The sequence below is a fragment of the Taeniopygia guttata genome, chromosome 26 (genome assembly GCF_048771995.1).
Source record: "Taeniopygia guttata chromosome 26, bTaeGut7.mat, whole genome shotgun sequence".
Lineage (NCBI taxonomy): Eukaryota > Metazoa > Chordata > Aves > Passeriformes > Estrildidae > Taeniopygia > Taeniopygia guttata.
Window position 1 is genome coordinate 5246541 of NC_133051.1, and position 26267 is coordinate 5272807.

The window sequence follows — 26267 nt, forward strand, 5'->3', positions numbered from 1 at the left end:
CCAGAGCAGCTTCCAGGAACTGAGGGGGTCTCCAAGGGAGCCAGAGGGGGATTGTTCCTCAGAAATGGGAGTGACAGGACGTGGGAATGGGCTTTCACTGTAAATGGGGAATTTGGGTTAGATATTAGAAAAAAGTTGTTCCCTGTGAGGGTGTGAGGCCCTGGCACAGGGTGCCCAGAGCAGCTGTGGCTGCCCCATCCCTGGCAGTGCCCGAGGTCAGGCTGGACAGGAGCAGCCTGGAATAATGGAAGATGTCCCTGCCATGGGACGAGGTGGCCACCAAATTCCCTCCCAATGCAAACCATCCCACAAGTCGCTGATAATAAATCAGGAGAAAGGGGTGCCCAAACCCCCCAAACACTCCCTCCCCCAGGGGAAGCAGCAGCCGGGAGGACCCTCCTGGGGCCGCTCTTTAGGGGCATTTTAAAGGGGTTTTATTTGCCCCACAGCAAAACCAGACCCACCTCTTTGTGTCAGGACTGGATGCTGCTTTTTTTTTTTTTTTTTTTTTGAATGCGAGAGCCTCCCTCGGAGCAGGGGGGGTGGCCCGGCACCCCAGCTTTGACGCGCAGCCCTGGTGACTCAAGCCTGCGTCAGGGGCTGCGTGTCCCTTCGCGTGGATTTTTTTTTTTAAATATTATTTTCTTTTTTTTTTTTTTAATTTTTTTAATTTGCCATCCCCTTCCTTTCTTTATTTCCCGGAGCCTCGCGGAGTTGCCTCCCTCCGGCGAAGGGCGAGCGGGGCCGGGCGAGCCCAGCGCGCATCCACCGGGCGGCGGCGGCGGGGCGGGGGGACCGGAGCGGAGGCACCGGCACCTCGGAGCGTCACTCGGAGCCTTCCCCGGCCGCTGCTCGCCTTCCCCCGCCGCTCCTGCTCCCGTTCTCCCGCTCCCGGCAGCACCGGCAGCCTCGCACCGGAGCGGGGGGACCCTGGGTGATTCCCACCGGGAATTTGCGCCGTTTCCTCCGGCACCGGGCCGGCTTCTCCTGGAATCGGCTCGGTTTTATCCTCCCCGGGAGCCGCAGCAGCGCCGAGGTGAGGATGCTCCCCCCGTCCCCGCTCGGGGCTCTCGCTGCCGGGGGTCCCCTCCCCCGCGGGGTCTTTTTGGGGGGAAGATGCTCAGGGCCGGGCTGAGGTGACTGGAGGGGACAGCCCAGCCTGGAGGCATCAGGCGTGGCCCTCAGGGTGGTGGCATAAAGGCTGGGGGGACATTTCGAGGGAGCAGACGGCTTGAGGCACTCCAGGGGCTGGGGGTGACCGCCGGGGGTGGCACTGGGCTCCTGCCCGGCTCCTGCTGCTGGGGGGCTCATCCCGTTCGAGGATGGGTGGAAATGCAGCCTCCAGGTTGACCTTGACAATAACATTGGGAGAGGAGAAAGCATTGGGCTGCAATGAATGTTTCAGTCCCGGTCCCTGGAGTGGTGGGGGGGGTTTTGCCCCTTCTTTTATTTTTGTGCTGCTCCTTGAGGGTGGATGCTTGGGTTTGAGGTAGGAAATGGGGTTCGGGGTCCTGGTTTTGTGAAATTCCCAGGACTGGGTGTGGGGAGCCCTTGGCCCCGTCTGTGCACGCTGGATACACCCAAGGTGTGTTTTTTGAGCTGGCCTCTTGGCCAGGTCCGAATTCCATCGCTCCAGGAATGGGGGGCTCAAAGCAGCTGAGAAATCTGCTCCCAGCCCTTTGTAGAGGACCCAGAAGGTGAAATCCTGCCTCCTGGATCACGCCTTGTGTCTGAAGCACCTGAGGTTCGAATCCATCAGGAGCTGATGTAACTATTTCTGGTTTTGGTAGGAAAAAAACCTGGAGCAGCACGGCAGCCGAGCTATTCTCAGCGGGGTGGAGAGTTCCTTGTGAATATTTCTCCAGAGGTGTCAGGACTAGGTCAAGGAACCTGGCTGGGGGTGTGACTGCTCCAAGGGAAATAAAATGTGGGTCTGAGCTGTCCACTGGGAGGGACTGGAGGTGGCTCTGCTGAAACCAGTGGGAATAAAAGGGTCAGTTTAAATCTGGAGTGACTCCACTGCTATTGGGGCTTGCAGAGAGCAGGAATCTGGAGTTACAGCACAGCTGGAGTCATGAGGATCAGATGTACCCCAGATCAGATGCTGCCCTGCTCACGTCCAGGTGCAATCATTGCAGCCCTGTTTTACCCCATCCCGGGCTGGGGTTGGATTGTGTTGTTTACAAACGTAGCAGCAGCTCCGTGAATTCCAGCAGGGCAAAGCAGCGCTCACGGCGGGGTTTGGGTGCTGCCCGTTTGCTGCTTTTCAGGATAAATCTTGGCTGGCTTGGGGCTCATTCAGTGACCTTTGGCTGGAGTGGGTGAGTTACAATGGCTCACTGAGGTCTAAGTGGAAAACGATCATCTGGTGAATCCAGCCGAGCCCTGGAGGGATCATATGATGGTTGCCTTTGCTCTGGTGTCACGTTATTGCAGCTGTGCGTGTTTTCATGCCGCCAAATGAGAGATGAAGGGAGCCCTAAGCCCAGGGACACACGGGCTCACGCGCTTGGTGACAAACCCGAGCGCCAGGGCCGCTCCTCCGCCCGTGACCCACCGACAGAACCCTTCCGGAGCTTTCTTGGCATCTTCTGGGGACACGTAACGTCACAGCCGTGTCCCCCTGGGCTGGGCACAGCAGGCAGGGCCGTGCAGAAGAGGATTTGGGGGTATTTCTGACATCTGGGCTCTGGAGGAACCAGCAGTGGGTGTCAGACAGAAGCGGGGGCAGCTCTGATCCATCAGCGCTCCTGTGTCACGGTGCTAAAGTGGGATGAGCTTCGCATGGGGGGACCCGGAGGGGCTCCAGCCCCCCGGGGGAAGTGCCGGTGTGAGGGGCCCTGCTGCCTTCAGCCTCGGCCCGGGATGTTCTCGCAGGTGTCCCCTGCTCTGTCACCTTGTCACACGGACCCCACCCGCAGTTTGTGCCTCCCCAGGGCTGGCTGTGAGGAGGGGACAGCCCTGGTGGCACCGGGTCACCCCGCACCGGGTGAGAGCTGGGTGCTAATTAGCAGGGCTCATTTAACGAGGGCACAACGGAGCAGCCCTAAGGAGCCCAGATGGTAAAACCCTTCCCCCGTGGAGCTGAGGCTGAGCAGGGAGGAGCAAAGCCCAGCACAGAGCAGATTTAAGATGGAGGTGACTTGGACCAGCCTTGGCTGGTGGAAAAGGGAGGTTTGTGTGGTGGAGGCTGTGGGAAGGTCCTCGGAGCAGGGCAGGGGTGGTCAGAGCTGCAAAAACTCTGCCTCGGGCAAAAATCTCTTCTTGGGGCTTGGCAGAGAAGTTTGGCTGCTGGGGAGGGTCCTGCCCTTGGTTTCCTGAGGCGTGGAAGAGCGGATGCTCCCCAAAGGAGCAGCTCTGCCAGGGCCAGCCCCGTCCCACCACGGAGGCTCTCCCGACCCCAGGGAGCAGCAGGAAGGGGCCTGGAGCTGCTTCTCTCACCACTTGGGCCCAAAGTGGGATGTGCATCCAATCTCCTGGCCGTGGCTCTGGGCTGTGCAGTGCAGAGGGACAACAGGAGGGATCCGAGGTCCTTCCCTGCTCCTCTGCTTCCCGGTGACCTTGGATCTGTCCCCTCTCCTCCCCGGGCAGCCTTGCCCTGGGTGCAGGATTTCCCCGGCTCTGTGTGTGTCAGGGAGGATGAGGAGCTGCAAATTGATGCTCAGATCTCCCAGCCCGAAGCTGACAGTAGATTTCCACCTCCTGAGATCCCTCGGTTCCTCTGTGCCCACTCCTCCCTCCTTTCCCCGCTCTGTGACCTTGATGGGGTGAGCTGGACCTTTCCAGGCCTGGTGAGCTGGATGCTTCACCAGGAACATCTCTCCCCTCTCCTTTAGGAGCTGTGATCCTTTAGGATTTAGAAATCCTTTAGGGGATTTCTGTGGAAGCAGAAGGGGAAGAAATGGTAATGGTGGGGCAGGGAGGGACCAGCAGGGAATCCCCAGGGGGTGAAATGCTCATTTTTAATTCACCCAACCTCATCTTGTGGCTTTTCCTGCCTCAGTTTCTCCTTTCTGGACCCAAACAAGGGATGAGCATAGAATTTGGACAGAGGGAGATTCCACTGTGCCCCATTATTTGGACCCAGAGCACGTTTGCTGCCGGTGGCTGCTCTCCTTGGCTTCTGCTGTAAATGCCCATCTCCTCCCTGCCTTGCCCTGTGCTCCCAGGCCCAGCTGAAAGCTTTGCTGACACATTTCCAGCCTGCTTATTGCTCCCCAGTGCCTTCCCAAGAAAGCAAGGATGGGCTGAGACAGGACACGTGGCTCGGGGCCTCCCTCCTCCCCTGACCCCTTGTGATGCTGCTGGCAGGGCTGGGGCTGTGGGGGCCCTTCCCTCATCCCAAATAGCAGCTTTGCCCCATGGCTGCTTTTGGGATCCATGGGAGCCTCTGAGCAGGGATTGAACCCGCTGGCTGCAACAGGGCAGGAGCTTCTCCATCCCTGCCCTTTCCCTGGTGGGTTAAATCCAGTTTGTCCCGTGGCAAACCAGTCCCACGTGCCTTGGGTCCTCCAGTGGTGCTTCCCACGCCAGCCCAAAGGGATGAGGTGCTCGGGGTCACCCTGTGCCACCTGGACAAGAGGACATGGATGGGAATGTCACTTGGTGCCAGCAGGAGCCCTGGCCTGGGCACAGGGCTCAGGGAATGTGGGGCTGTCTGAGGAGTTAAATATGAAGGTTTCACTGGGACCAGGGAAGTGGGAATCCCGTCCAAGGACGCACCCAGGGACACCGAGCAGGACGAGGTGAGTTATCCCCAGTGCCTCCCCTTGTAGTGCCAGGCACTGACCACAGCACAAACTGCTCCTTCCCAGGGTCCTGCTGTGGGAAAAGCCACGTTCCCTCTCCAGCTGGGTGGCACCAGCGCTGCTTTTACCTGGGCAAAGCTGTGGGTGCAAAGGCAGCCCTGGTCTGGCAGTGTGGGTGAGGTTCTTGCCAGCCATGGGCTCTGAAAGACCCTAATCTGTCTTCAAAAGAGAGAGAAAAAATGCACATTTAAGAAAATTAAGGTCATGGGGACTAAGTAAACAAGCTGAATCTCCATCTGTCAGTGACAAGGGTTTTCTATCTCGCTCCAGCTCCTGGTTGTCAGCTGATCTGCCTTGTCTTTCTCACAGGATGGTTGTTATTTTTGGCAGATGATTTTTTGATTAAATTTCCTTTTCTACCAAAGGAATGCACAGAAATACCTTTCTCAGATGGATTTGGGCTGTGCTTTTCCATTTGAGGGCGCAGGGAAATGAAGAGGAAGAGCCCTGCTGACCTCGCTGTCCCTGCCCGTGTTCCTGCGCTGTGTGGGTTGGTGGCTTCGTGCAGGCTCTGGCTGGGCTCATCTCCCATTCCCAGCAGGGATGGGGATGGTGGAGGCTGGGTGTGCTCATGGAATTGGGAATGATCCTCTCTCCTTCAGGCTGGATCTCTGCCAGGCAGCAGCACCATGCCCAGGCTGGGGCTGAGCCGTGGGGAGGCAGCAGGAGCTCCCCACACAGGCCATGGGGACACTGCCAGAGCCATCCCAGGATCAAGATCTGCATCTCTGCTGTGGTTTTCCCTCTGGTTTAGTTTGGGCACATCTCCCAGGGGCAGGGATTCCTGTACCTGCCAGAGCTGAGAGAGCCTGTCCCTATACCCTTAAAGCAGCCAAGAACCCTGCTGATTCCACAAATCCTTTGGGAATGTTGCTGCCTGGAGTGTCCTCCAAGGCTCTGAGAGCCTCTGGGGCTTTGTGGGTGCTGGAAGGACCCTGCTCCTCCAGGATCTGAGTCCTGGTGCCTCTCAGCCCCTCAGAACGACTCGGGGGGGACCTAAACCAGGAGGGGAATGGTCTGAGATGCAGAGGGATGTTGTGGGGTCAGTGGGACTCCATGGTGCAGCACCCCCTGCCCTGGAGCTGGGCACCTCCAAGGGCTTGGGGTGTCCCAGGAAAGCTGTTTGTGTTCCCTCCCATGGGCCACTGAACTCTGGGGGCTTGGCCAGTACATCTGAGTCTTCTTGGCTCTCTCCCTAATCCTAAGAGATGCTTCAGGGATCCTAAAGAGATACTTTGGAGATCCTAAAGAGATACTTTGGAGATCCTAAAGAGATGCTTTAGCCCCAAGCCCGAGTCCTCCTGGTGCTCTGGAGGAGCTGCTGAGCACACAGGGAGCAGCAAAGAGCCCGGGGCTGATTTAGCCAGGTCTGCACAAATCCCACAGAGCCCGAGCCAGCCCTGATGGAAATCCTGCCCTGCCCTGTGCCCATCCCGAGCCGGCTGAGGATGCTCCGGGCCCGGCCAGCCGGGAATTGCCGCGATTGAGCAGTGAGGGAGGTGTGAACGAGCCCTGGTTAGGAAATCAAGCCTCGCTGGCCCCGGCTTGAATAAATAACTCAAACCTCGATGGCCTCGGCTTGAAAAAATAACTCGAGCGGTTCCTCCGGAGGAGCCGGATCCAGGAAAGATGCGGAGCCGGGAAGGTTGCCTGGCAACGGATGCAGCCGGCAGTTGAAAATAGATTTTTTTCCATATAGGAACAGGGCCTGGCAAAGGGGGAACTTCCGTCAGGGGTGAGGAAACACCAGGGTGAGGGTGGGTGAGGGTGGGTGAGGGTGGGTGAGGGGGAGGTTTCCTGCTCCTGGGCTGGGATGAGGATGGGCTTTGCTGCTGGGGCTGAACCCACTGCCCCGAAAAGGGATGGGATTGTGGGCTGAGCTGGATCGAAAATGCCCCAAAGGAAAGAAGAGCTGGGAATGGCTCTGGAAAAGCCCCAGGGTGGGAGGAGGTGGCGCTGCTGCCCAGCTGGGGTGGGTCAGGGCTCTGAGCACAGCACCTCTGCTCTGGCCGGGTGTCCCCTGGGAGCAGAGAGGAGGGGACAGGAAAGAAGGAAGTGCAGCTCCTCAGGAGAGTCACTTTGCCAAGCTGAGGGATTTATTGTGGGAGTTCTGTGTTTTTTTTCCCCAGCTGATGTAGTGGATTTGCCCATCTGACCCCAGTTCTCCCAGTATGGAAAGGAAGGACACGGTGCTTTCCCAGTCTGGGGATCCCCAGCCCAGTAGAGCAGATTTCCACGATGTCCCCAAGATATTCAAGGCAGGGGAGAAACCTGCAGGGCTGGGCTGGGTTCTGAGCAGCTCCTGAGGTGCTTCTGTGCAGCATCACTCCTCCTGACCCACGCTGAAGCTGGGAGAGTGAAGGGGCCAGGGTTGATGGCTCTGCCTTGGCTGCTGCTGTTTCTGCAGCTGTTATCTGCTGTAAAGCTGCCTGGGGAGATTTAGGGTCAGGCTCCGAGGCTTTTAAGTCACTCCTGATAACTGCCTGGGATGTAGAGATGGCCTGGGCGTTTGTCACTGTCCCCTGGGCGTTTGTCACTGTCCCCTGGGCGCTTCCAAGCTGTCGTGGAGCGAAGCCCGGGCTGTGCTGATGGTCAGGAGGGGAAGGAGCAGGACAGGCAGGGCAGAGGCTGGATTTGGTATCAGGCTTGTGAGGTTCAGCTGCTGGGCTGGAGGTGTTAGAGGGGAGAAGAGGTGTCACAGTGATGTGACACTGTCACCATCCCCTGGAGCCCAGGGAAATTCCTCTCTCTGGGACACAGGAGGCTCCTCTCCATGAATGAGAGCAGCTGTGGCTGCCCTGGATCCCTGGCAGTGCCCAAGGCCAGGCTGGATGGGGCTTGGAGCAGCCTGGGGCAGTGGAAGGTGTCTCTGCACATGGCAGGGGTGGGGTTGGATGAGCTTTAAGATCCCTTCCCACCCAAACCATCCTGGCACTCCATAATTCTAGACCAGAAGGTTGTTCCTGGTCCGTCACTCCTGGAGCAGGAGACCCTCCAGGTTCAGATGCAGGTCCTGGACACGGGGGATGGACACCCTTTGCTCCTGGTGCTGCCGGTCCCGCCAGGCCACATGGGGATGAGAGAAACCCAACTGACCCCAGCTGACCCTTCCCCACCCAGGTCCTGCTGATGAAGAGGAGGTGAGGCCCGAGCTGCAGCTCACCCTCTGTGCTGTTCCCTGCGGGACCTTCACCCCTTCCCTCAGCCGTCCCGCCGGGGCCGCCCCGATGCCGAAGAACAGCAAGGTGACGCAGCGGGAGCACAGCAGCGAGCATGTCACCGAGTCGGTGGCCGACCTGCTGGCCCACCAGGAGCCCGTGGACTACAAACGCAGCGTCCTCAACGTGACGGGGGAGGCGTGGGACAAGCAGAAGGAGGGAGAGGAGGAGCTGGACGCGGAGAACCGGCCGGCCTGGAACAGCAAGCTGCAGTACATCCTGGCACAGATCGGCTACTCCGTGGGGCTGGGCAACGTCTGGCGCTTCCCCTACCTCTGCCAGAAGAATGGAGGAGGTGAGGGATGGGGCAGGGCTGGGATCTGCCCTTGGAGAATGGGGTGGGATCCAATCCTGCCTCGCTGCCTGTTGGGGTGTGGATTCCGGAGAGGATGGGGGGGATTTGGGCTCTAGAATGGGTTATTTGGGCTCAAAAATTGGTTATTTGGGCTCCAGAATGGGTAATTTGTTCTCAAGAATGGGTTATTTGGGCTCTAGAATGGGTTATTTGGGCTCTAAAATGGGTTATTTGGGCCCTAGAATGGGTTATTTGGACCCTACAATGGGTTATTTGGGCTCAAGAATGGGTAATTTGTTCTCAAGAATGGGTTATTTGGGCCCTAGAATGGGTTATTTGGGCCCTAGAATGGGTTATTTGGGCCCTAGAATGGGTTATTTGGGCTTTGAAGGGGGAAAGGGCTGCTAGAGGTTGTGCTGAGATGTGCAAATCTCCAGGCTGGCTTCTTCCTAAAGACTGGGCACCCGCTTGCTCCGAAGTCACGGTGAATCCCAGGTTGGGAGCCAGGATTTCTGGCTGCTCCCCTGATCCCTGTTGGGAATATTTAGGTGCCAGTACTGCCAGCCCCAGTGTCCCTGGAGCTCCAGGCTCTGTGGCTCTCTGGTCCCTGACCCTGCTGGCAGCCTGGGGCTGTGGCTGCGGTCCCCAGTGCCACGAACGACCCAGGCTGGCGATGACGTGCACCCAGCAGTGCTGGCACTGTGCTGTGCTCCCCTTGGTGTGCTTTTCCCAGCCCCAGCACTCGAGAGCTGCAGGCTGTGTGGTTATCTCACCTCTAACCCTCGTGCCTGATGGAAATCAGGACTAAAAAGGGAAGAGAGAGCCCCTCCATTTCCCTGGGTCCTTGAAGCCACATTTTGTGGAACCAGGCGTGTCCATCCTCAATTGGTCACTCCAAGTGTCAATATCCAACTGCCCTAGTTTAGGGCAAATTTGGGGAAAACCCTCTGGAAGGAGTCCCCAGAAAACAAACCCCCACTGCCCCTCCCCACCCACCTGGTTCAGGAAAAAATTTTCTCTGAGAGAAGTGGAAAAGAACCTGTTTATTAACAAACAAAGCACTCCCCAGCACCAAAATAATAATAATAAAAAAAATAACAACACCAGATGACAACAAAACTCTTTCACTGCTCTGAAGAGATGAACAAATCCAGAAAGTCTCTCCTGGGAGTGGTGCCCGCGTCTGGGCACTGGGGATGGCTCTGGGCACTGGGGATGCTGCTGCTGGGAGTGTGGGATGTCCTGGGGGAACAGGACGGCTCAGGATGTGTCCCCAGGGCTCAGTTTATGGAGGTGGCTCCTTGCATCTGGAGATTTGCCTGGAAGGATTCAGGGAGTCCTTGGGGTCAGTCCCACCTGATCCACGCTGGCAGGAATGCCACAGCCTTTGCTTCCACACGTGTTTGCTCCTCTCCACAGCTTCTCCTCTGGCCAAGCTCTGATCTGCATTCCTGGATCACAAAATCATGGAAAGGTTTGGGTTGGAAAAGCCCTCTAAGGGCATTGAGTCTGTTATAAATGAAAATTTGTCCAGCCAAATTAATATGAAAAAATAAAATATTTATTTTGCAATCAAATTTTATCTAGCCAGCCACAAGGAAAGAACAGAGCCGAGCCCGGGGTCGGCCCTGGGTGTGCAACAAGGAGTCAGCCTCAGCAGAGGTTTTCCTCCATGCCCACACACCTCCAGCCTGGCACAAGCGGTTTTTAATAGGGAAAATTCCGCCTGAGGCCAAGATTTCAGCAATCAGTCTTTTCTTCTATTCAGAGTCTATAGGTTAATAAGATTTTCTTTTTGGTGATGAGGGAGAACAAATCAGTGTCTGGAGTTTGTTGAATCCTTTGATGAAATTTACGGGAATTCGGGAACGCTGCATTCACATGGATCTGCCTGAGGATTTCCATGAGATCCATCTCGGGTCGCTCACAGGATGATCAGCACCTGGGGTTTGATGATCAGCCCCTGGGGTTTCTGTATCTCCCCAGCCATGGCCCATCCCTGGCGAGCTGTACCTTCTTACTTGTAAATCAGTTTCTAAAATACAGCCGGTCTCACCTGTGCCTGTGAGGGTTGGGGGAATCCTAATACAAACATGTACACTCTAACAAATATTCAATATCACATATATCATATTAGAAATGGCACAAATTATGTCAACTACACATAACAAGTCCAAACATCAGCCCAGCATGAGGCCACCGCTAGCCCATGTCCCCAGGTGACACCCACACTGTTTTTAAAGCCTTGCAGGGATGGGGATGCCCCTGCAGCCCTGGGCAGTCTGTGCCACGCCTGACCATCCTTCCTGTGAGGAAATTTGTCCCAGTGTCCCATCTCAGCCCCCCGGTACAACTTGAGGCTGTTCACAAATGAACGGATGGACCAGGCAGTGCCTGTCCCAGCTCTGCCCTGCTGGTGCCATGTCCATCTGTCCTTGGCTGCACCGGCGCAGGGAGATCTGGAATGACCTTTCTCTGCCCTTCCAGGTGCCTACCTGGTCCCTTACCTGGTCCTGCTCGTCATCATCGGCCTGCCCCTGTTCTTCCTGGAGCTGGCGGTGGGGCAGCGGATCCGCCGGGGCAGCATCGGCGTCTGGAATTACATCTGCCCCCGCCTGGGAGGCATCGGCTACGCCAGCTGCCTGGTGAGCTCAGCCCGGGGACCCCCAGCCCACCCGGGCACCCCCAGCCCACCCAGGAACCCCCCAGCCCCAGCCCGGGGACACCCCAGCCCCAGCCCGGGGACCCCCCAGCCCACCCGGGCACCCCCAGCCCACCCAGGAACCCCCCAGCCCCAGCCCGGGGACCCCCCAGCCCACCCGGGGACCCCCCAGCCCCAGCCCGGGCACCCCCAGCCCACCCGGGGACCCCCCAGCCCCAACCCGGGAACCCCCCAGCCCACCCGGGGACCCCCCATCCCCAGCCCGGGGACCCCCCAGCCCCAGCCCGGGCACCCCCAGCCCACCCGGGGACCCCCCAGCCCACCCAGGGAGCCCCCAGCCCACCCGGGGACCCCCCAGCTCACCCGGGGATCCCCCAGCCCCAGCCCGGGGACCCCCCCAGCCCCAGCCCGGGCACCACCCAGCTCACCCCGGGACCCCCCTGCCCGGGGACCCCCCATCCCACCCGGGGACCCCCCAGCCCACCCAGGGAGCCCCCAGCCCACCCGGGCACCCCCCAGCCCAGGGACCCCCCAGCCCACCCGGGGACCCCCCAGCCCCTGCCCGGGAACCCCCCAGCCCACCCGGGGACCCCCCAGCCCACCCGGGGACCCCCCAGCCCCAGCCCGGGAACCCCCCAGCCCACCCGGGGACCCCCCAGCCCACCCGGGGACCCCCCAGCCCCAGCCCGGGCACCCCCCAGCCCCAGCCCGGGGACCCCCCAGCCCCAACCCGGGGACCCCCCAGCCCCAACCCGGGGACCCCCCAGCCCACCCGGGGACCCCCCAGCCCGGGGACCCCCCAGCCCACCCGGGCACCCCCCAGCCCCAGCCCGGGCTGTGCGGGGCGAGGCAAACCTCCACAGGGAGGTTCGAGAGGTCAAGAGGTGTTTGTGCAGCTCCACCCAGGGCTGGAGGGTGCCCAGGGGACATTTCACTGCCCTGCGGTTTGGTGCCATGTCCTCCTCCTTCCTCCCCCCCCCAGGTGTGTTTTTTTGTTGGCCTCTATTACAACGTCATCATCGGCTGGAGCATCTTTTACTTCTTCAAGTCCTTCCAGTACCCCCTGCCCTGGAGCGAGTGCCCCGTCGTGAGGAACGGCTCCGTGGCTGGTGAGGGACCGGGAGCTGGGCTGGAGGGAGCAGCTGCCAGGGACGGGGGCTGTGGGGGGCTGTGGGGCACTGTGGGGCACTGTGGAGCACTGTGGGGCGCTGTGGGGCGCTGTGGGAGGCTGTGGGGCACTGTGGGACACTGTGGGGCACTGTGGGATGCTGTGGGGCACTGTGCGATGCTGTGGGGCACTGTGGGATGCTGTGGGGCACTGTGGGGCACTGTGGGGCACTGTGGGGCACTGTGGGGCACTGTGGGGCACTGTGGGGCACTGTGGGAGGCTGTGGGGCACTGTGCGATGCTGTGGGGCACTGTGCGATGCTGTGGGGCGCTGTGGGGCACTGTGGGGCACTGTGGGATGCTGTGGGGCGCTGTGGGATGCTGTGGGATGCTGTGGGGCAGTGTGGGGCAGTGTGGGGCAGTGTGGGACGCTGTGGGAAGCTGTGGGACACTGTGGGATGCTGTGGGGCACTGTGGGATGCTGTGGGGCACTGTGGGACGCTGTGGGATGCTGTGGGGCACTGTGGGGGGCTGTGGGGCACTGTGGGGGGCTGTGGGGCACTGTGGGATGCTGTGGGATGCTGTGGGGCACTGTGGGGCACTGTGGGGCACTGTGGGACTCTGTGGGAGGCTGTGGGATGCTGTGGGGCACTGTGGGATGCTGTGGGATGCTGTGGGGCACTGTGGGACGCTGTGGGGCACTGTGGGGCACTGTGGGACTCTGTGGGATGCTGTGGGATGCTGTGGGGCACTGTGGGATGCTGTGGGATGCTGTGGGGCAGTGTGGGGCAGTGTGGGGCAGTGTGGGGCACTGTGGGGCACTGTGGGACTCTGTGGGGCACTGTGGGATGCTGTGGGTCACTGTGGGTCACTGTGGGTCACTGTGGGTCACTGTGGGTCACTGTGGGATGCTGTGGGGCACTGTGGGGCACTGTGGGATGCTGTGGGGCACTGTGGGAGGCTGTGGGATGTTGTGGGGCACTGTGGGGCACTGTGGGGCACTGTGGGACGCTGTGGGGCACTGTGGGATTCTGTGGGGCACTGCAGGGCACTGTGGGGCACTGTGGGGCACTGTGGGATGCTGTGGGACGCTGTGGGGCACTGTGGGATGCTGTGGGGCACTCTTGGGCACTGTGGGATGCTGTGGGGCGCTGTGGGATGCTGTGGGGCACTGTGGGGCACTGTGGGGCGCTGTGGGGGACTGTGGGTCACTGTGGGATGCTGTGGGGCGCTGTGGGGCACTGTGGGATGCTGTGGGAGGCTGTGGGATGCTGTGGGGCACTGTGGGGCGCTGTGGGGCACTGTGGGGCACTGTGGGATGCTGTGGGGCACTGTGGAACACTGTTGGGCGCTGTGGGATGCTGTGGGGCACTGTGGGAGGCTGTGGGGCACTGTGGGGCGCTGTGGGGCACTGTGGGGCGCTGTGGGGCACTGTGCGATGCTGTGGGGCACTGTGGGATGCTGTGGGATGCTGTGGGGCACTGTGGGATGCTGTGGGCGGCTGTGGGGGGCTGTGGGAGGCTGTGGGGCACTGTGGGGCACTGTGGGGCACTGTGGGATGCTGTGGGGGGCTGTGGGAGGCTGTGGGGCACTGTGGGATGCTGTGGGTCACTGTGGGGCACTGTGGGAGGCTGTGGGGCACTGTGGGATGCTGTGGGGCACTGTGGGGCACTGTGGGGCACTGTGGGACGCTGTGGGGCACTGTGGGGCACTGTGGGATGCTGTGGGGCACTGTGGGGCACTGTGGGGCACTGTGGGGCGCTGTGGGGCACTGTGGGGCACTGTGGGGCACTGTGGGACGCTGTGAGAGTCAGGCAGGGGCTGCTCCACTGCCTGACTGAGACACGGATGGAGCTAATGGTGTTTTAGAACATCTGAGCGCCAGCTTGGGTCTCTCTGACAGGTTTTATAGCAAATGAAAATGTCTCTTCTCTATTTAACATCCCATTTTCACCTGGCAGTAGTTTTAGGTGCTGTCTGCTCTTTTCCCTGCTAGGAATGAGCCCCATTAATTTCTGCCCCTCAGTTTCCAGAGGTGTCTCCCTTCCCCGGCTGGCTCCAGTGGGGTTTTGACATTTGATCAGCCCAGGAGACAGTGGATGACTCCCCCTGACGCTCTCCTGCCTCTCTCCTGCAGTTGTGGAGACCGAATGCGAGAGGAGCTCAGCCACCACCTACTTCTGGTACCGGGAGGCCCTGGACATCTCCAACTCCATCTCTGAGAGCGGGGGCCTGAACTGGAAGATGACCCTGTGTCTGCTGGTGGCCTGGAGCCTCGTTGGCTTGGCCATGATCAAAGGCATCCAGTCCTCGGGGAAGGTGAGTTTTGGTGGCCACCTGAGCCTGGAAGCAGGAACCAGCCTGGACACACTGTCCTGCCCTGCTCTGGGGCACCAGAGGAATGCTGTGTCCCCTCACACCCACGCCACAGCTGGCTCACCTCTGTAGAGATCCAGAATGAGACCAAAAGAGGCTGCAGGGATGAGGTTCAGTTCAACTGGCACGTGCAGCCAGGCCTCAGCCACACCAGCACAGAGAACCCCCTGAGCTCCAGCTCTTCATAAAATCAATTAGCTGGAAAAGGCCTTTGAGGTCATCAGGTCCAGCCTGGGACCCAAGAGTGTCGGAATCTGTGCTATTGATGATTCCGAGGTTGTAGAAAGTCTCTGTCTGTCAGCCCCGCTGCCAAAGCAGAAGCCATAATTGGTCTGTGCTGTTTCAAGGTTGTTTATTCTGTTTATCTCTAACATGTTCTGCTGCCCTGCCGCAGCTCTGTCCTGCAGGGCAGTGTGTGGGGCTCTGCCCTCAGTGGGATGGTACAAACATTAAATACCACAAACTCCCTGTGCTGGATTTACAATAACGTGCCAATATCTGTCACCTACGTTGGACAGTGTGTCCCCAGCCTGAACCAACAGAAAAATGCCAACACCACAGTGAAACATGGAGGGCATGAAGAAGGAGAAAAAGGACAAGGCACACCCAATTTCCTCCATCTTGTCCCCTTTGGACCCCTTATCTAGAAACCTAAAATTTTACTTTTGCACCCGTGCCACACTTAATTATTACTCTTATCAAACACTCAAAGCTTGTAATTCATGCTGTAAGATTGAAAACTCTTTTCCATGGACAGAGATCACAGACAGTGTCTCTGGGGGCTCTGTCCAGGGGGGTTCCTGACCCCTGCCAGGGTCCCAGACCTGCCAGGGCAGCCAGAGGGATGCCCTGGATTCCCACACAAGAGCACCCTGCCAGCCAGAGCAGGGCACTGAACACCACATCCAGCCTTTTGTAAACACCTCCTGCGATGGTGACTCCCTGGGCACCCCTTCTGATGCCCACTCACTCGTCCTGTGACAAAGATCTCCTTCCTGATGTCCAGCCCTTTGTGCAGCTCCAGGCTCTTTCCTCTTGTTCTGTCCTGGGAGCAGAGCCCGGCCCCCGCTGGCTGCACCCTCCTCTCAGGGAGTTGTAGGGAGGGATAAAGTCAACCCCCAGCCTCCTCTTCTCCAGGCTGAGCTCCCTCAGCCCCTCCTCACAGCACTTGTGTGCCAGACCCTTCCCCAGCCTTGCTGCCCTTCTCTGGACACCCCCCAGCACCTCAATTTCTTTCCTAAACTGGGGACCCAGGACTGGACACAGCGCTCGAGGTGTGGCCACACCAGTGCCAAGCACAGGGACAGAATGACCTCCCTGCTGCTGCTGGCCACACCATTCCTGAGCCAGGCCAGGAGCCATTGGCCTCCTTGGCCACCAGGGCACACTGCTGGCTCATGCCCAGCCTGCTGTTGACCAGTGCCCCCAGTCCCTTTCTGCCTGGGCACTGTCCAGAAACCTGCACCATCCTGCCCCGAGGGGTCCCACAGTTCATCCCTGGGGAGCAACCCCATCCTGGAGGGGGAAATTCTCCCTTTTCCCCCCTGTGAGCTGCCACAGGTTGGATGGGAGAGGAAATTCTCCCTTGTCCCCTCTGTGAGCTGCCACAGGTTGGATGGGAGGGGAAATTCTCCCTTCTCCCCACTGTTAGCTGCCACAGGTTGGATGGGAGGGGAAATTCTCCCTTCTCTCCTCTGTGAGCTGCCCCAGGTTGGATGGGAGGGGAAATTCTCCCTTCTCTCCTCTGTGAGCTGCCACAGGTTGGATGGGAGGGGAAATTCTCCCTTCTCTCCCCTGTGAGCTGCCACAGGTTGGATGGGAGGGGAAATTCTCCCTTCTCTCCTCTGTGAGCTGCCACAGGTTGGATGGGAGGGGAAATTCTCCCTTCTCTCCCCTGTGAGCTGCCGCGGGTTGGATGGGAGGGGAAATTCTCCCTTCTCTCCCCCCTGTCAGCTGCACAGGTTGGGTGGGAGGGTGGCTGGGCCCGGGGCAGGGACTGAGGCTGTGTTTTGTTCACCCCCCTTCTCCAGGTGATGTACTTCAGCTCCCTCTTCCCATACGTGGTGCTGGTTTGCTTCCTGGTGCGGGGGCTGCTGCTGCGTGGGGCAGTGGATGGGATCATGCACATGTTCACACCCAAGGTGAGAGTTCCAAGCCCAGCAGACTCCGAGCAGGTTCCCCTCCTGGCTGGCCATGCCCTGTTTTCCCTTTTTCTCTTATTAGTCCCCTTATTTTCCTCCCCACTCTGAAAATTAAAGTACCAGCCCCAAACTTGGGGGTCCTGAGAGATCAGCAGGACGTGGAGTGGCTCCCAAAATTCAGGGTGTGGCCAGGACAGCCACGAGCCTCACAAACTCACCATCCTCAGCTACCCAGATGCCGGGGCGGGGGTCACAGACGTGCCCAAGGGAATATATAAATACAAAGATTTAATGGAGAGATGCTGGCTGGCAGAAAAATCTCTGCTGGTTGTATGCACTTATTAATTAAGCAGCTAATTAATTAATTAAGCAGAGATGTAGATGAATCAGCTCAGCCGGCGAGGCTGTTAGAAGACATTAATTATGGTCCCTTGATGAATGATGCTGGGAGGTCTCCAGGCTGCAGCTCTGGCTCCCAGGAGAGGGGGAATGTGGCTGGGGGGGACCAGGAGTTAAATCCCCCCCAGCCAAGATGTTTGATGCCAGGGCTCCAGGTGCTCTGGAAGCAGGAGGTGGCCAGGGGAGGATGGAGACCCATCACATGTGGTGATGCCCTGGGGTGGGGGACACGGACTGGGGAGCTGTGCAGAGATGGAACCCCCAGCTGGGCCTCTGGGGGTCAGGTCAAACCTTGTCCTGACCTCTCCGTGCCTCAGTTTCCCCCTCTGTGTCAGTGAGGAGGAGGATCTGTGAGTGCTGGGTAAAGCCAGAGCTGACCACGGCAGATGGTGGAATCATGGAATGGTTTGGGTTGGAAGGGGCCTTAGCGATCATCTCCTGCCACCACCCCTCCAAGGCAGCCCACCACTGCTCCACAACCACCTCAGCCTTTGAATGTTGCTCTGGGATGGGTTGTGGGGCACCAGGCCACCTAACTTCCTCTTCTGTCTTGCCCCCAAGCTGGACAAGATGCTGGACCCCCAGGTGTGGCGCGAAGCAGCCACGCAGGTTTTCTTCGCCTTGGGCCTGGGTTTTGGGGGGGTCATTGCCTTCTCCAGCTACAACAAGCAGGACAACAACTGCCACTTCGATGCCACCCTCGTCTCCTTCATCAACTTCTTCACGTCTGTGCTGGCCACCCTGGTTGTGTTTGCTGTGCTGGGCTTCAAGGCCAACATCATGAACGAGAAATGCGTGGTGGAGTAAGATTTGCTTTTGCTCTGTTTGGGGTGGGCAGGTCTTTGCTGCTGCCGCTTGTGGTGGGTCTGGAGGCAGAAAAGTGCTCCGGAGCTGATGATCCTGGGGTTTGGTGGACCCGAGTTCCTGATGGTCAGGACCTGGATTTCCAGGGTGTACCAGTGTAGCTGAGGGAGTTGAGCATTCATCTCCTCCAGCCTAAAACCCAGCCCCAAGATGGGCTCCTAATCTGCAGCTTGGGTGTGAATCCAACGTGTCTCAGGTGCCCTGCATCACCTGAGAGGTTCTGCTCTCCCTTAGGAACGCTGAGAAGATCTTGGGCTACCTCAACACCAACGTGCTGAGCCATGACCTCATCCCACCCCACGTGAACTTCTCCCACCTCACTGCCAAGGACTACAACGAGATGTACAGGGTGATCATGACGGTGAAGGAGGGGCACTTCAAAGAGCTGGGCCTGGATGCCTGCCTGCTGGAGGATGAACTCAACAAGGTACCTGGTGGCACTCCTGGTAGGACCAGCCCCATTGCCTCTCCCTCTGTCGATCCTGGGCACATGGATGTGCAAAAACAACTTTTAGAGACCCGCCAGGGATGGAGAATCCAAGTCCCTGTGGTTCTACCCAGCACGCAGGGGTCCTTCATGGGTGGGAGAAGCTCTGTCCAGTACAGGTCGAGCAGGGTCATCACCAGCTCATCTCCAGTACCAGACCGGGATTTTGTTTCCTTGAAGAGGGTTTGGTGAGGGAGACCTGAGAGGGTCTCAAAGTCTGTGTCCCTGACAAGTTTCTTCTCGTCTTTTGGTCCTCTCCTCACCTCAACAGTCGGTGCAAGGGACTGGCCTGGCCTTCATTGCCTTCACAGAAGCCATGACCCACTTCCCAGCCTCACCCTTCTGGTCCGTCATGTTCTTCTTGATGCTGATCAACCTGGGCTTGGGGAGCATGATCGGGACCATGTCAGGCATCACCACGCCCATCATCGACACCTTCAAGGTGCGGAAGGAAGTGTTCACAGGTGAGGTCTCTTCTCCTGCAACCTCCTTGGGAAGGGGTGGGAGGTCCCCATTGCCTTGAGGAGTCACTCCTGAAGAGTGTGGACATGGTGGGAAGTGAACTGGGCCATACCCATGTAGGGAATGGACATTCTGGAGGTCTTGGTGTCCCTCAGGAGGCTCTGCTGACCAGGCCCACGCAGGGAATGGACCTTCTGGAGGTCTTGGTGTCCCTCAGGAGGCTCTGCTGACCATGCCCATGCAGGGAATGGACCTTCTGGAGGTCTTGGTGTCCCTCAGAAGGCTCTGCTGACCACGCCCATGCAGGGAATGGACCTTCTGGAGGTCTTGGTGTCCCTCAGGAGGCTCTGCTGACCATGCCCATGTAGGGAATGGACCTTCTGGAGGTCTTGGTGTCCCTCAGGAGGCTCTGCTGACCATGCCCATGCAGGGAATGGACCTTCTGGAGGTCTTGGTGTCCCTCAGGAGGCTCTGCTGACCAGGCCCGTTTGCTCCCCACAGTTGGTTGCTGCATCTTCGCCTTCGTAGTGGGGCTGATCTTTGTGCAGCGTTCTGGAAACTACTTTGTCACCATGTTTGACGATTACTCAGCCACGCTGCCGCTCACCGTCGTGGTCATCCTGGAGAACATCGCTGTGGCCTGGATTTATGGCACCAAGAAGTAAGGAATTTCTCCAGCAAAAGGAATAATTCCTGGTGTAACTCCTGACTAAAAACCCTCCTTCCATCTCTTTTCCACATGGCTTTTTTTCCGGGAGCAAATGCTCCAGGGGCAGTTATAGAGGCAGGAATTTGGTTCACTTGGATCCTCCTGCCCTGCCCTGGTGTACAGCCCCTTCTCGTGGGTATCTCCTGTTGGTTGTGATGACTCTTTTTTCTGAGGTTTCCAGGTCCTTCTGGAGGGGGAGGCTGTTCCCCACAGTGCTCCTTGTTCAGAAGTTGTCCAAAGCCAAGGCAGCTCTGGATAACACTCAGATGGTCTTGTCCTGAGGAGTTTTCCACAAGCTCTTCAGGCTTGAGGGACGCTGAGATGATCAGCTGGGCTCTTTTTCAGGCTCTCCCTTGAGCGTCCACGGGGCTCCTGGGAGGTTGTTTCTCACTCAGAGGTGGGGAATGTCACGGTTCCACGTCTTTCCTCGGCAGGTTCATGCAGGAGCTGACGGAAATGCTGGGCTTCCGGCCCTACCAGTTCTACTACTACACCTGGAAGTACGTGTCTCCCATCTGCATGGCCGTGCTCATGACCGCCAGCATCATCCAGCTGGGAGTCAGCCCCCCGGGATACAGCGCATGGATCAGGGAGGAGGTGAGCACAGCTCCCTCCCCTTCTCCAGCCATGCCCAGCACAGCAGGGGCAGCTCAGAGCTGCAGACTCTGTTCATCCCAGATCTGCTCATTGCTCCGTCCTCTCCTGCTGGGTGACATTCCCACCCTGCTCATCCCCTGGGAGCAGTTTGTTCACGCTGATATGGAGATATCATATCATGCTGATGTGATATCTCCGTATCTTGCTGATGTGGAGATATTGCTGTCCAGATATCTCCAGCCAGCTCTGCCCGTGGGCTGAAGTTTGTGTTGATTTTGGTTGGCTCCCACAGCTCCAAGCTGTGCCCAGCATCCTGTGTGAGGATCCTTTCCCTCGACCTGAGCTCACCTTTATGTGGAGGTGCAGGAGCTGGACCTGCAGGTCCAGCCTGTAGGGCTGGAGTTGGGCTGCTCTGTTCTCCTGGGTCTGGGAGGAGGCAGCAGGAGCTGTCTGGTGTTTCAGAGATGTTGTACCCGGTGGGCATCACCGCTGCAGCAGCCCCGAGACGTTAACATCTGTCTCTTCCAGGCTGCCGAGAAGTTCCTGTTCTACCCAACGTGGGCCATGGCGATCCTCATCTCCCTGATCATCCTGGCCTCCCTCCCCCTGCCTCTGGTCTTCATCCTGCGGCAGTTCCACCTGGTGTCGGACGGCTCCAACGCCCTCTCCGTCACCTACAAGAAGGGTCGGATGATGAAGGACATCTCCAACTTGGAAGACAACGACGAGACCCGCTTCATCCTGAGCAAAGTGCCCAGCGAGACGCCGTCCCCCATGCCCACGCACCGCTCCTACCTGGGCCCCGGGAGCAGCTCCCCCATGGAGATGAGCGGCGCTCCCAACGGACGCTACGGCAGCGGGTACCTCCTGGCCAGCACCCCCGAGTCGGAACTGTGATGCTTGCCCGCCGACCACCCCCACCGGGAGAGGAGGGCACTGGGGAGTGGGTCCTGGCTGTCCAGGCAACAGGAAAATTAATCACTAAGGGCGAAGAAGAATTATTTACTAAGATGAAGAAGAAACCCCTCTTAAAATCATAAGCAAAGCAGCCATTTCTAAGATGACATCAGGAAGAAGGGATTGCAGGAGGGGCAGGACTCCTCTGACAACCCTCAGTGGAAAGGCAGGACCCCTGGACTCACCTCCAGGGAAGGGAAAAGGAGTAAGGGACGCTGCAATACCTTTCCAAGAGTTGTTCTCATGCAGCTCGAATCTGAAGCAAAGAATCTCTCTTTTCTAAGCAGCTGATGGTTGGAACAAGGACCTGGCAGCAGGTGGGAAGCCAGCCATGCTTCCTCCTGTCACCCAGCACTCCTCCCTCCTGTCTGCTGTCCTTTAGTCGGAGGAGTCATGGCCTTATTCCAACGAGCACAATTAACCATCGATGTTCATAGCACAAAAAGGTGCTGTTGTTGTCACCATCGTTGTTGTTGTTGTATCTCCTGTAGGGTTTTATAGCTGTGGACACACCCAAATAACCCCCCAAATTCTGACCAGGGCTGGCAGGGAGCAGCACGGGGCCAGCTGTGATGTTGGGGTGTATGAGACAGGGCATGGTGCATCCCTGGAATCTTTGTTGCCACCAGCACAGGGATGGTGGCTGGGAATCCTTTGGAGGCACGGAGAGGTCACAGCCACGGGATGGAGTAGCTGGGATGCTCCATGGGTTGGTGGTGGTGGTGCTGAGTGGCAGGAGGGCCCCTGAAGTGACTGTGGTTTGTGTGTGGGAGCCTGTGTGGGGTCCTGAGGGGGTCAGGAGTGCTCTCCTGGAATTACTCCTGATGTGGGGGATGCTCTGCCGAACCAAAATCCCTGGCCTGGTGATCATCTCCTGTCGCTCCTCTCTTTGGATGTCCCAGGGGGACAAGCAGAGGAGCTGTGGGACATCCAGTCCTACCACACTCCTGGTTTAGCTCTCAGGAAACCACACCTGACTTCCCTCCCTTGCCCCTGCCGAGGTGAGCTGGGCAGTGGCTCTCTCTGGATGTGCCTCCTCATTTCTCCTCTCCGAGCCGGGGATTTGGCATTGCCTCCTGCCACACCCCCAGGAGCTCAGCAGCCTTTGGATGGGGGTGACCACAGGAATCTGAGGGGCTCCTGGGAGCCAGTGCCAGGTCCCCACTAGCTCTTGATCCAGGCTGGGGAGCCCTTGTGAGAGTCCAGGGGCCTCTATCATGCCCATCCATGGTTTTGGGGGATCTGACTGGTGTGACCTTATGTTGTTTCTCCCCAGGCTGTTTGGAAAGGGTGGGATCTTCTAGCTCTGAGTCTCTCCCGCTGGCACTGAGGGTCATTTCCCTGAATCCTACCTGTAACCAAGCACTTCTGCCAAGGCTGTCAGGATAACGGGGCGTCATCCCCCTGTTCCCTGGGGACGTGGAAGCAGCACACTCCCCTCTGCTGCCTCCAAAGGCTGGGGGAGTGCCTCACCCTGGGTCCTGCTGGCTTAGGCTGTGCGTGAAGATCTTTCAGCCGCTCTGAAGGCCACGTTTGTGGTGCTGCTTCATGGGCCCTTCTCTCCTCTGCTTTCCTGGCAATTGCTTTTCTTCCACCTTGGTTCTCCTCTTGGCTGGAGGTGAAGGCAGGAAGCAGCAGGTCCTTTCACCACACCCCTGACTTTCAGCAGTCCTGGGGCCAGCAGCTTCCTACAGTGACATCTCTTGTGGGTGTGGTCCTTTATTCACAGTCCTCTCCATGGACTTGGCTGGTGACCTGGAGACTCCTCCTGGACAATTAGCTCAAGCCCTTCATTAAACTGTTTTTCTGGAGGGAAGATGGAAGAGTGGAATGAACCAAAGCAGCTCAGTGATGGTTCCAAGATCTGTGAGTCAGGATCAGCCACGCTCCTCCAGAAGTTCCCCCTTCCTCATCCCCTCCCATGTCTTTCTCCTTCCTCTGCCCATGCAGGAGGGACACAGAAATGTCCCTGTGGCATCATCTCTGCAAGGGAGGAGCCCAAATCCGGTGGCATTTCCCCATCATTAGGCAACATGTTCCTCCCATCTCTTGTGGAGTCTATCCTCACCTGACCAGCAGAGCAGAGGATGAGTCAAATCCTTGCCCAGCATCACCTCCCCGGCGCCCCCGAGCCCAGGGGCCGGATTCCCACCGTAGCTCCCATGGAGTTAATGGAGCAGGACACCAAAACACTCAGCCCCACGTGCTCCCAAGGCATGATGCTCCCTGAACCCCGGGGGAAGGATCTGGCCCTCCCTCTCTCCCACCCCTGTTCCAAACCAGCCAGGGAGGAGCTCGCTTTCCTCTCTTCTTGCAGCATCAATAAGAGGCAAAGTCAATAAGAAGGTAACAAAGAAGCTATATTATATATATATAAAATATATACAGAGAGAGGAGATGGAATAATAACCTAGAGATTCTCTATTTCTATTGTATATTTATTCTGTAAATGTCACTGTAAATGCTGTTAAATGACAAATCGTATTCCAAAGTGGCCCACGACCTATTTTCATTCCCAGTGCTGTACAGATCAATTCTCATTCTATAGCAGGGCATATTTTTACCTTTTTATTTCTTGTGTGTGGCGGGTGCACGTCCCCTTCTCCCCCCAGCCCCAGGGTGTCCAGCTGCCCTGGGGGTCCAGCAGAGAGGAGGAGGAAGAGGGATGACACCTTTACTTTTTTCCGTGGAAATACTTGTGTTTTGTCGTGGCATTTGCTCGGTGTTAGACACGGGGTTTGGGGGGCAGTGTGTGTGTGTTAGGTTTAGGAGATCCGTGTTGTCGCCGTGGGAGCGTGCGCGTGTTCGTCCGTAGATGCCGTGCGTGGGGTGTGCGCGTGTCCGTGTGCGTGGGTGGCTTTAGGATTCACTTCTGCCTGTACTCGCTCACTTTTGGAGCCCTCGTGGGGGTTTCTCCCGCTTGCCGGGGCAGGTTCTCCCTCCACACACCTTCTCGGGGTCCCAGGCTGCGGATCAGGCCGGCCCCCACTGGTTTTTAGCCCTAGAAATCACTTATTTTCCTCTTCTTCTGCACAGAGGCACAGGGAATAGCTGCTAGTTGTGAGCACAGGCACTTTTCAGTTTTCCTTCAGGCAGTGGGACACAGAAGGGGGAACCGCTGCCGATATCCCTGTCCCCCCACATCAGCTCCTTGGTGGGTTCCCAGCCCAGATCCTGCTGCTCAGAGCAGTGCGGTGTCCCTGGCCGAGGGACAAGGAGGTGCTGGGTAGGTCAGGAGGGCTCCAAACCCTGTTCCCCCTCTGTGGGGAGGGTGTTCAGTGGGTCTGGAGAGGGCACAAAGGAGGTTGCTGGAGGGGCAGAGCCTGTGGTGCTGGAGCTGCAGGTCCAGCCTGCAGGGCTGGAGTTGGGGTGCTCTGTTCCCCAGCGCCGGCCTCTGCTGCAGGGACCTTGACCCCGGTGCAAGGCAGAGGTCATGACCAGAGCCGGGTCCTCAGGGTGTCCCATGGCTCCTTCCCCTCAACCCCTCCAAAACTGCCCCTTCCTCACCTCTCAGCCCCTGCCCAGACCCTGACAGGTCATGCTCAGCCCCAGCACCTCCCAGAAGCAGCTCCCACTGCCTTGAACGGCCCCCACCCTTCCCGAGCGTGGGTCTCGCTGGCAGGAGCGGGGCCGGTGGCCTCGGTGGCCGGGAGGGACATGGCACAGCCACGGGGACACGCAGGATGTGGCTGCTTCCCCTGGGACAAGCACAACGCTGGCGAAACCCTCCTGCACAGGTAAAGCACAGACCTCGTGGTGGCACGTCCCGTGTCCCCGGTAGCCGCAGTAGGTCCCACGTGTGCCGGGCAGGGCCGGGCAGCGCCGCCCGGCTCCTCGGCCATCGAGAGAAACCCTCTAAGAGCTGTATCAGAGTCTGATTAAAAGTCTCTTCTTACCAAACCTCTCCTCAGCGAGTCTCTTCTGTGCCTCTGTTTCCTTTCTTGGCTGGGCTTTGGGGTCTCTCAGAGGTTTAGGGTGGCAGAGACACAAAGCAAAGGGCCCACGGGTGTCGAGGTCTGTCCTTCCCTGTCTGTCCTTCTCCCCTCACCCCTTCCTCCAGCCAGCATCAGCCCCTGCATGGGCCTTGCTCAGAGTGAGCTGTTTGTGGGGGCTTCAGGAGGTTCTTTTCCTCCTGGGCCAGTTTGACCAGTGCACCTTGGCTCTCCAGGGCATGGGGACTGGGACGCTGCAGCTCCTCTGCGCCGTGCCCTGCTGACAGGGCTGCTGGCTGATCCCCAGTCTGGGAGTCTGGAGAAGGACCTGGGGTTTCCAGCAATCCCAGGTGACTTCAGCTGCTGGGAATTAGTTTAGATTAGCAGAGGAGCAGAGCTGCCTCCTCCTTCCCCCCCATCTCTGGTGGCTTGTTTGGCTTCTCCAGGGCTGCTTCAGGGAGCATGAGGAAGGAGGGAAGGGATCAGGAGAGAGGGATCCAGAGGGGACCCCCGCCCCGGGGATGGCATGGGGACACTGCCATGGCCAGGAGCTGAGCCTGTCCCCACGCAGGGGCAGCTGAGGGGAAGTTGGGAAGGTCTTTTGGGCACCATCTGGAGATGTTGGTGCAGCACTGACAGAACCAGAGCACACAGCCTCAAGCTGTGCCAAGGGAAATTCAGGTTGGATATTAGGAAAAAGTTTTTCATGAAAAGGGTGATAAAGTTCTGGAATGGCTGCCAGGGGAGGTGATGGAGTCACCATCCCTGGGTGCGTTTAACAAAGCCTGGATGTGGCACTGGGTGCCAGGGTGGGTTGAGCTGTTGGGGCTGGGTTGGACTCGATGATCTTGAAGGTCTCTTCCAACCCGGTGATTCTGTGAATTCTGTGAATTCTGTGATTTCTGTGACTGGGGCAAGTGTCCGACACGGCTGGAGGAGCAGCACTGCGCAGGGAGGGGACAGGAGGTGGCACAGGTTATCCTGTGGTGACCAGGACAGTGGGACACGTGGGGCTGCTGTGACCCCAGCACAGCCCAGCTCTGGGGGAGCAGGGCTGGAGATCCCAGCTGGGCAATGCCAGGGTGGGACACACGTGGGGTGTCACTGCTGTGCTGAACCAGCTGGACTCAGCCCGTCCTGTGCTCCCAGGGGCTGAGAGAGGGTCTGCAGGGGCCAGAAATCCCAGTGCCAGGGGCTTCCTGAAAATAGGTGAGAAAAACAAACTGGAAAAGGCAATTCTGGCCCTTGGGACC

General features: G+C 58.5%; 1 protein-coding gene across 1 annotated transcript; it reads left to right on the forward strand.

Moving 5' to 3' along the window:
- The first annotated feature begins 523 nt into the window (after positions 1–523).
- On the forward strand, positions 524–24982 carry SLC6A17 (solute carrier family 6 member 17). The gene is made up of 12 exons (XM_002196363.6): positions 524–1036; positions 7929–8321; positions 10809–10966; positions 11966–12092; positions 14228–14409; positions 16497–16607; positions 17568–17809; positions 18105–18297; positions 18629–18821; positions 19321–19480; positions 19963–20125; positions 20654–24982. The coding sequence occupies exons 2-12, from the start codon at positions 8036–8038 to the stop codon at positions 21020–21022; spliced, it is 2184 nt and encodes a 727-aa protein (XP_002196399.4). The 5' UTR covers positions 524–1036; positions 7929–8035; the 3' UTR covers positions 21023–24982.
- Positions 24983–26267: the final 1285 nt, after the last annotated feature.

Coding starts and splice junctions, on each gene's coding strand:
- SLC6A17 (XM_002196363.6), top strand. CDS start 8,036: ATGCCGAAGAACAGCAAGGTGACGCAGCGGGAGCACAGCAGCGAGCAT. Junction 12,093..14,227: donor GAGGAACGGCTCCGTGGCTG/GTGAGGGACCGG, acceptor TCTCTCCTGCAG/TTGTGGAGACCGAATGCGAG. Junction 14,410..16,496: donor GCATCCAGTCCTCGGGGAAG/GTGAGTTTTGGT, acceptor CCCCTTCTCCAG/GTGATGTACTTCAGCTCCCT.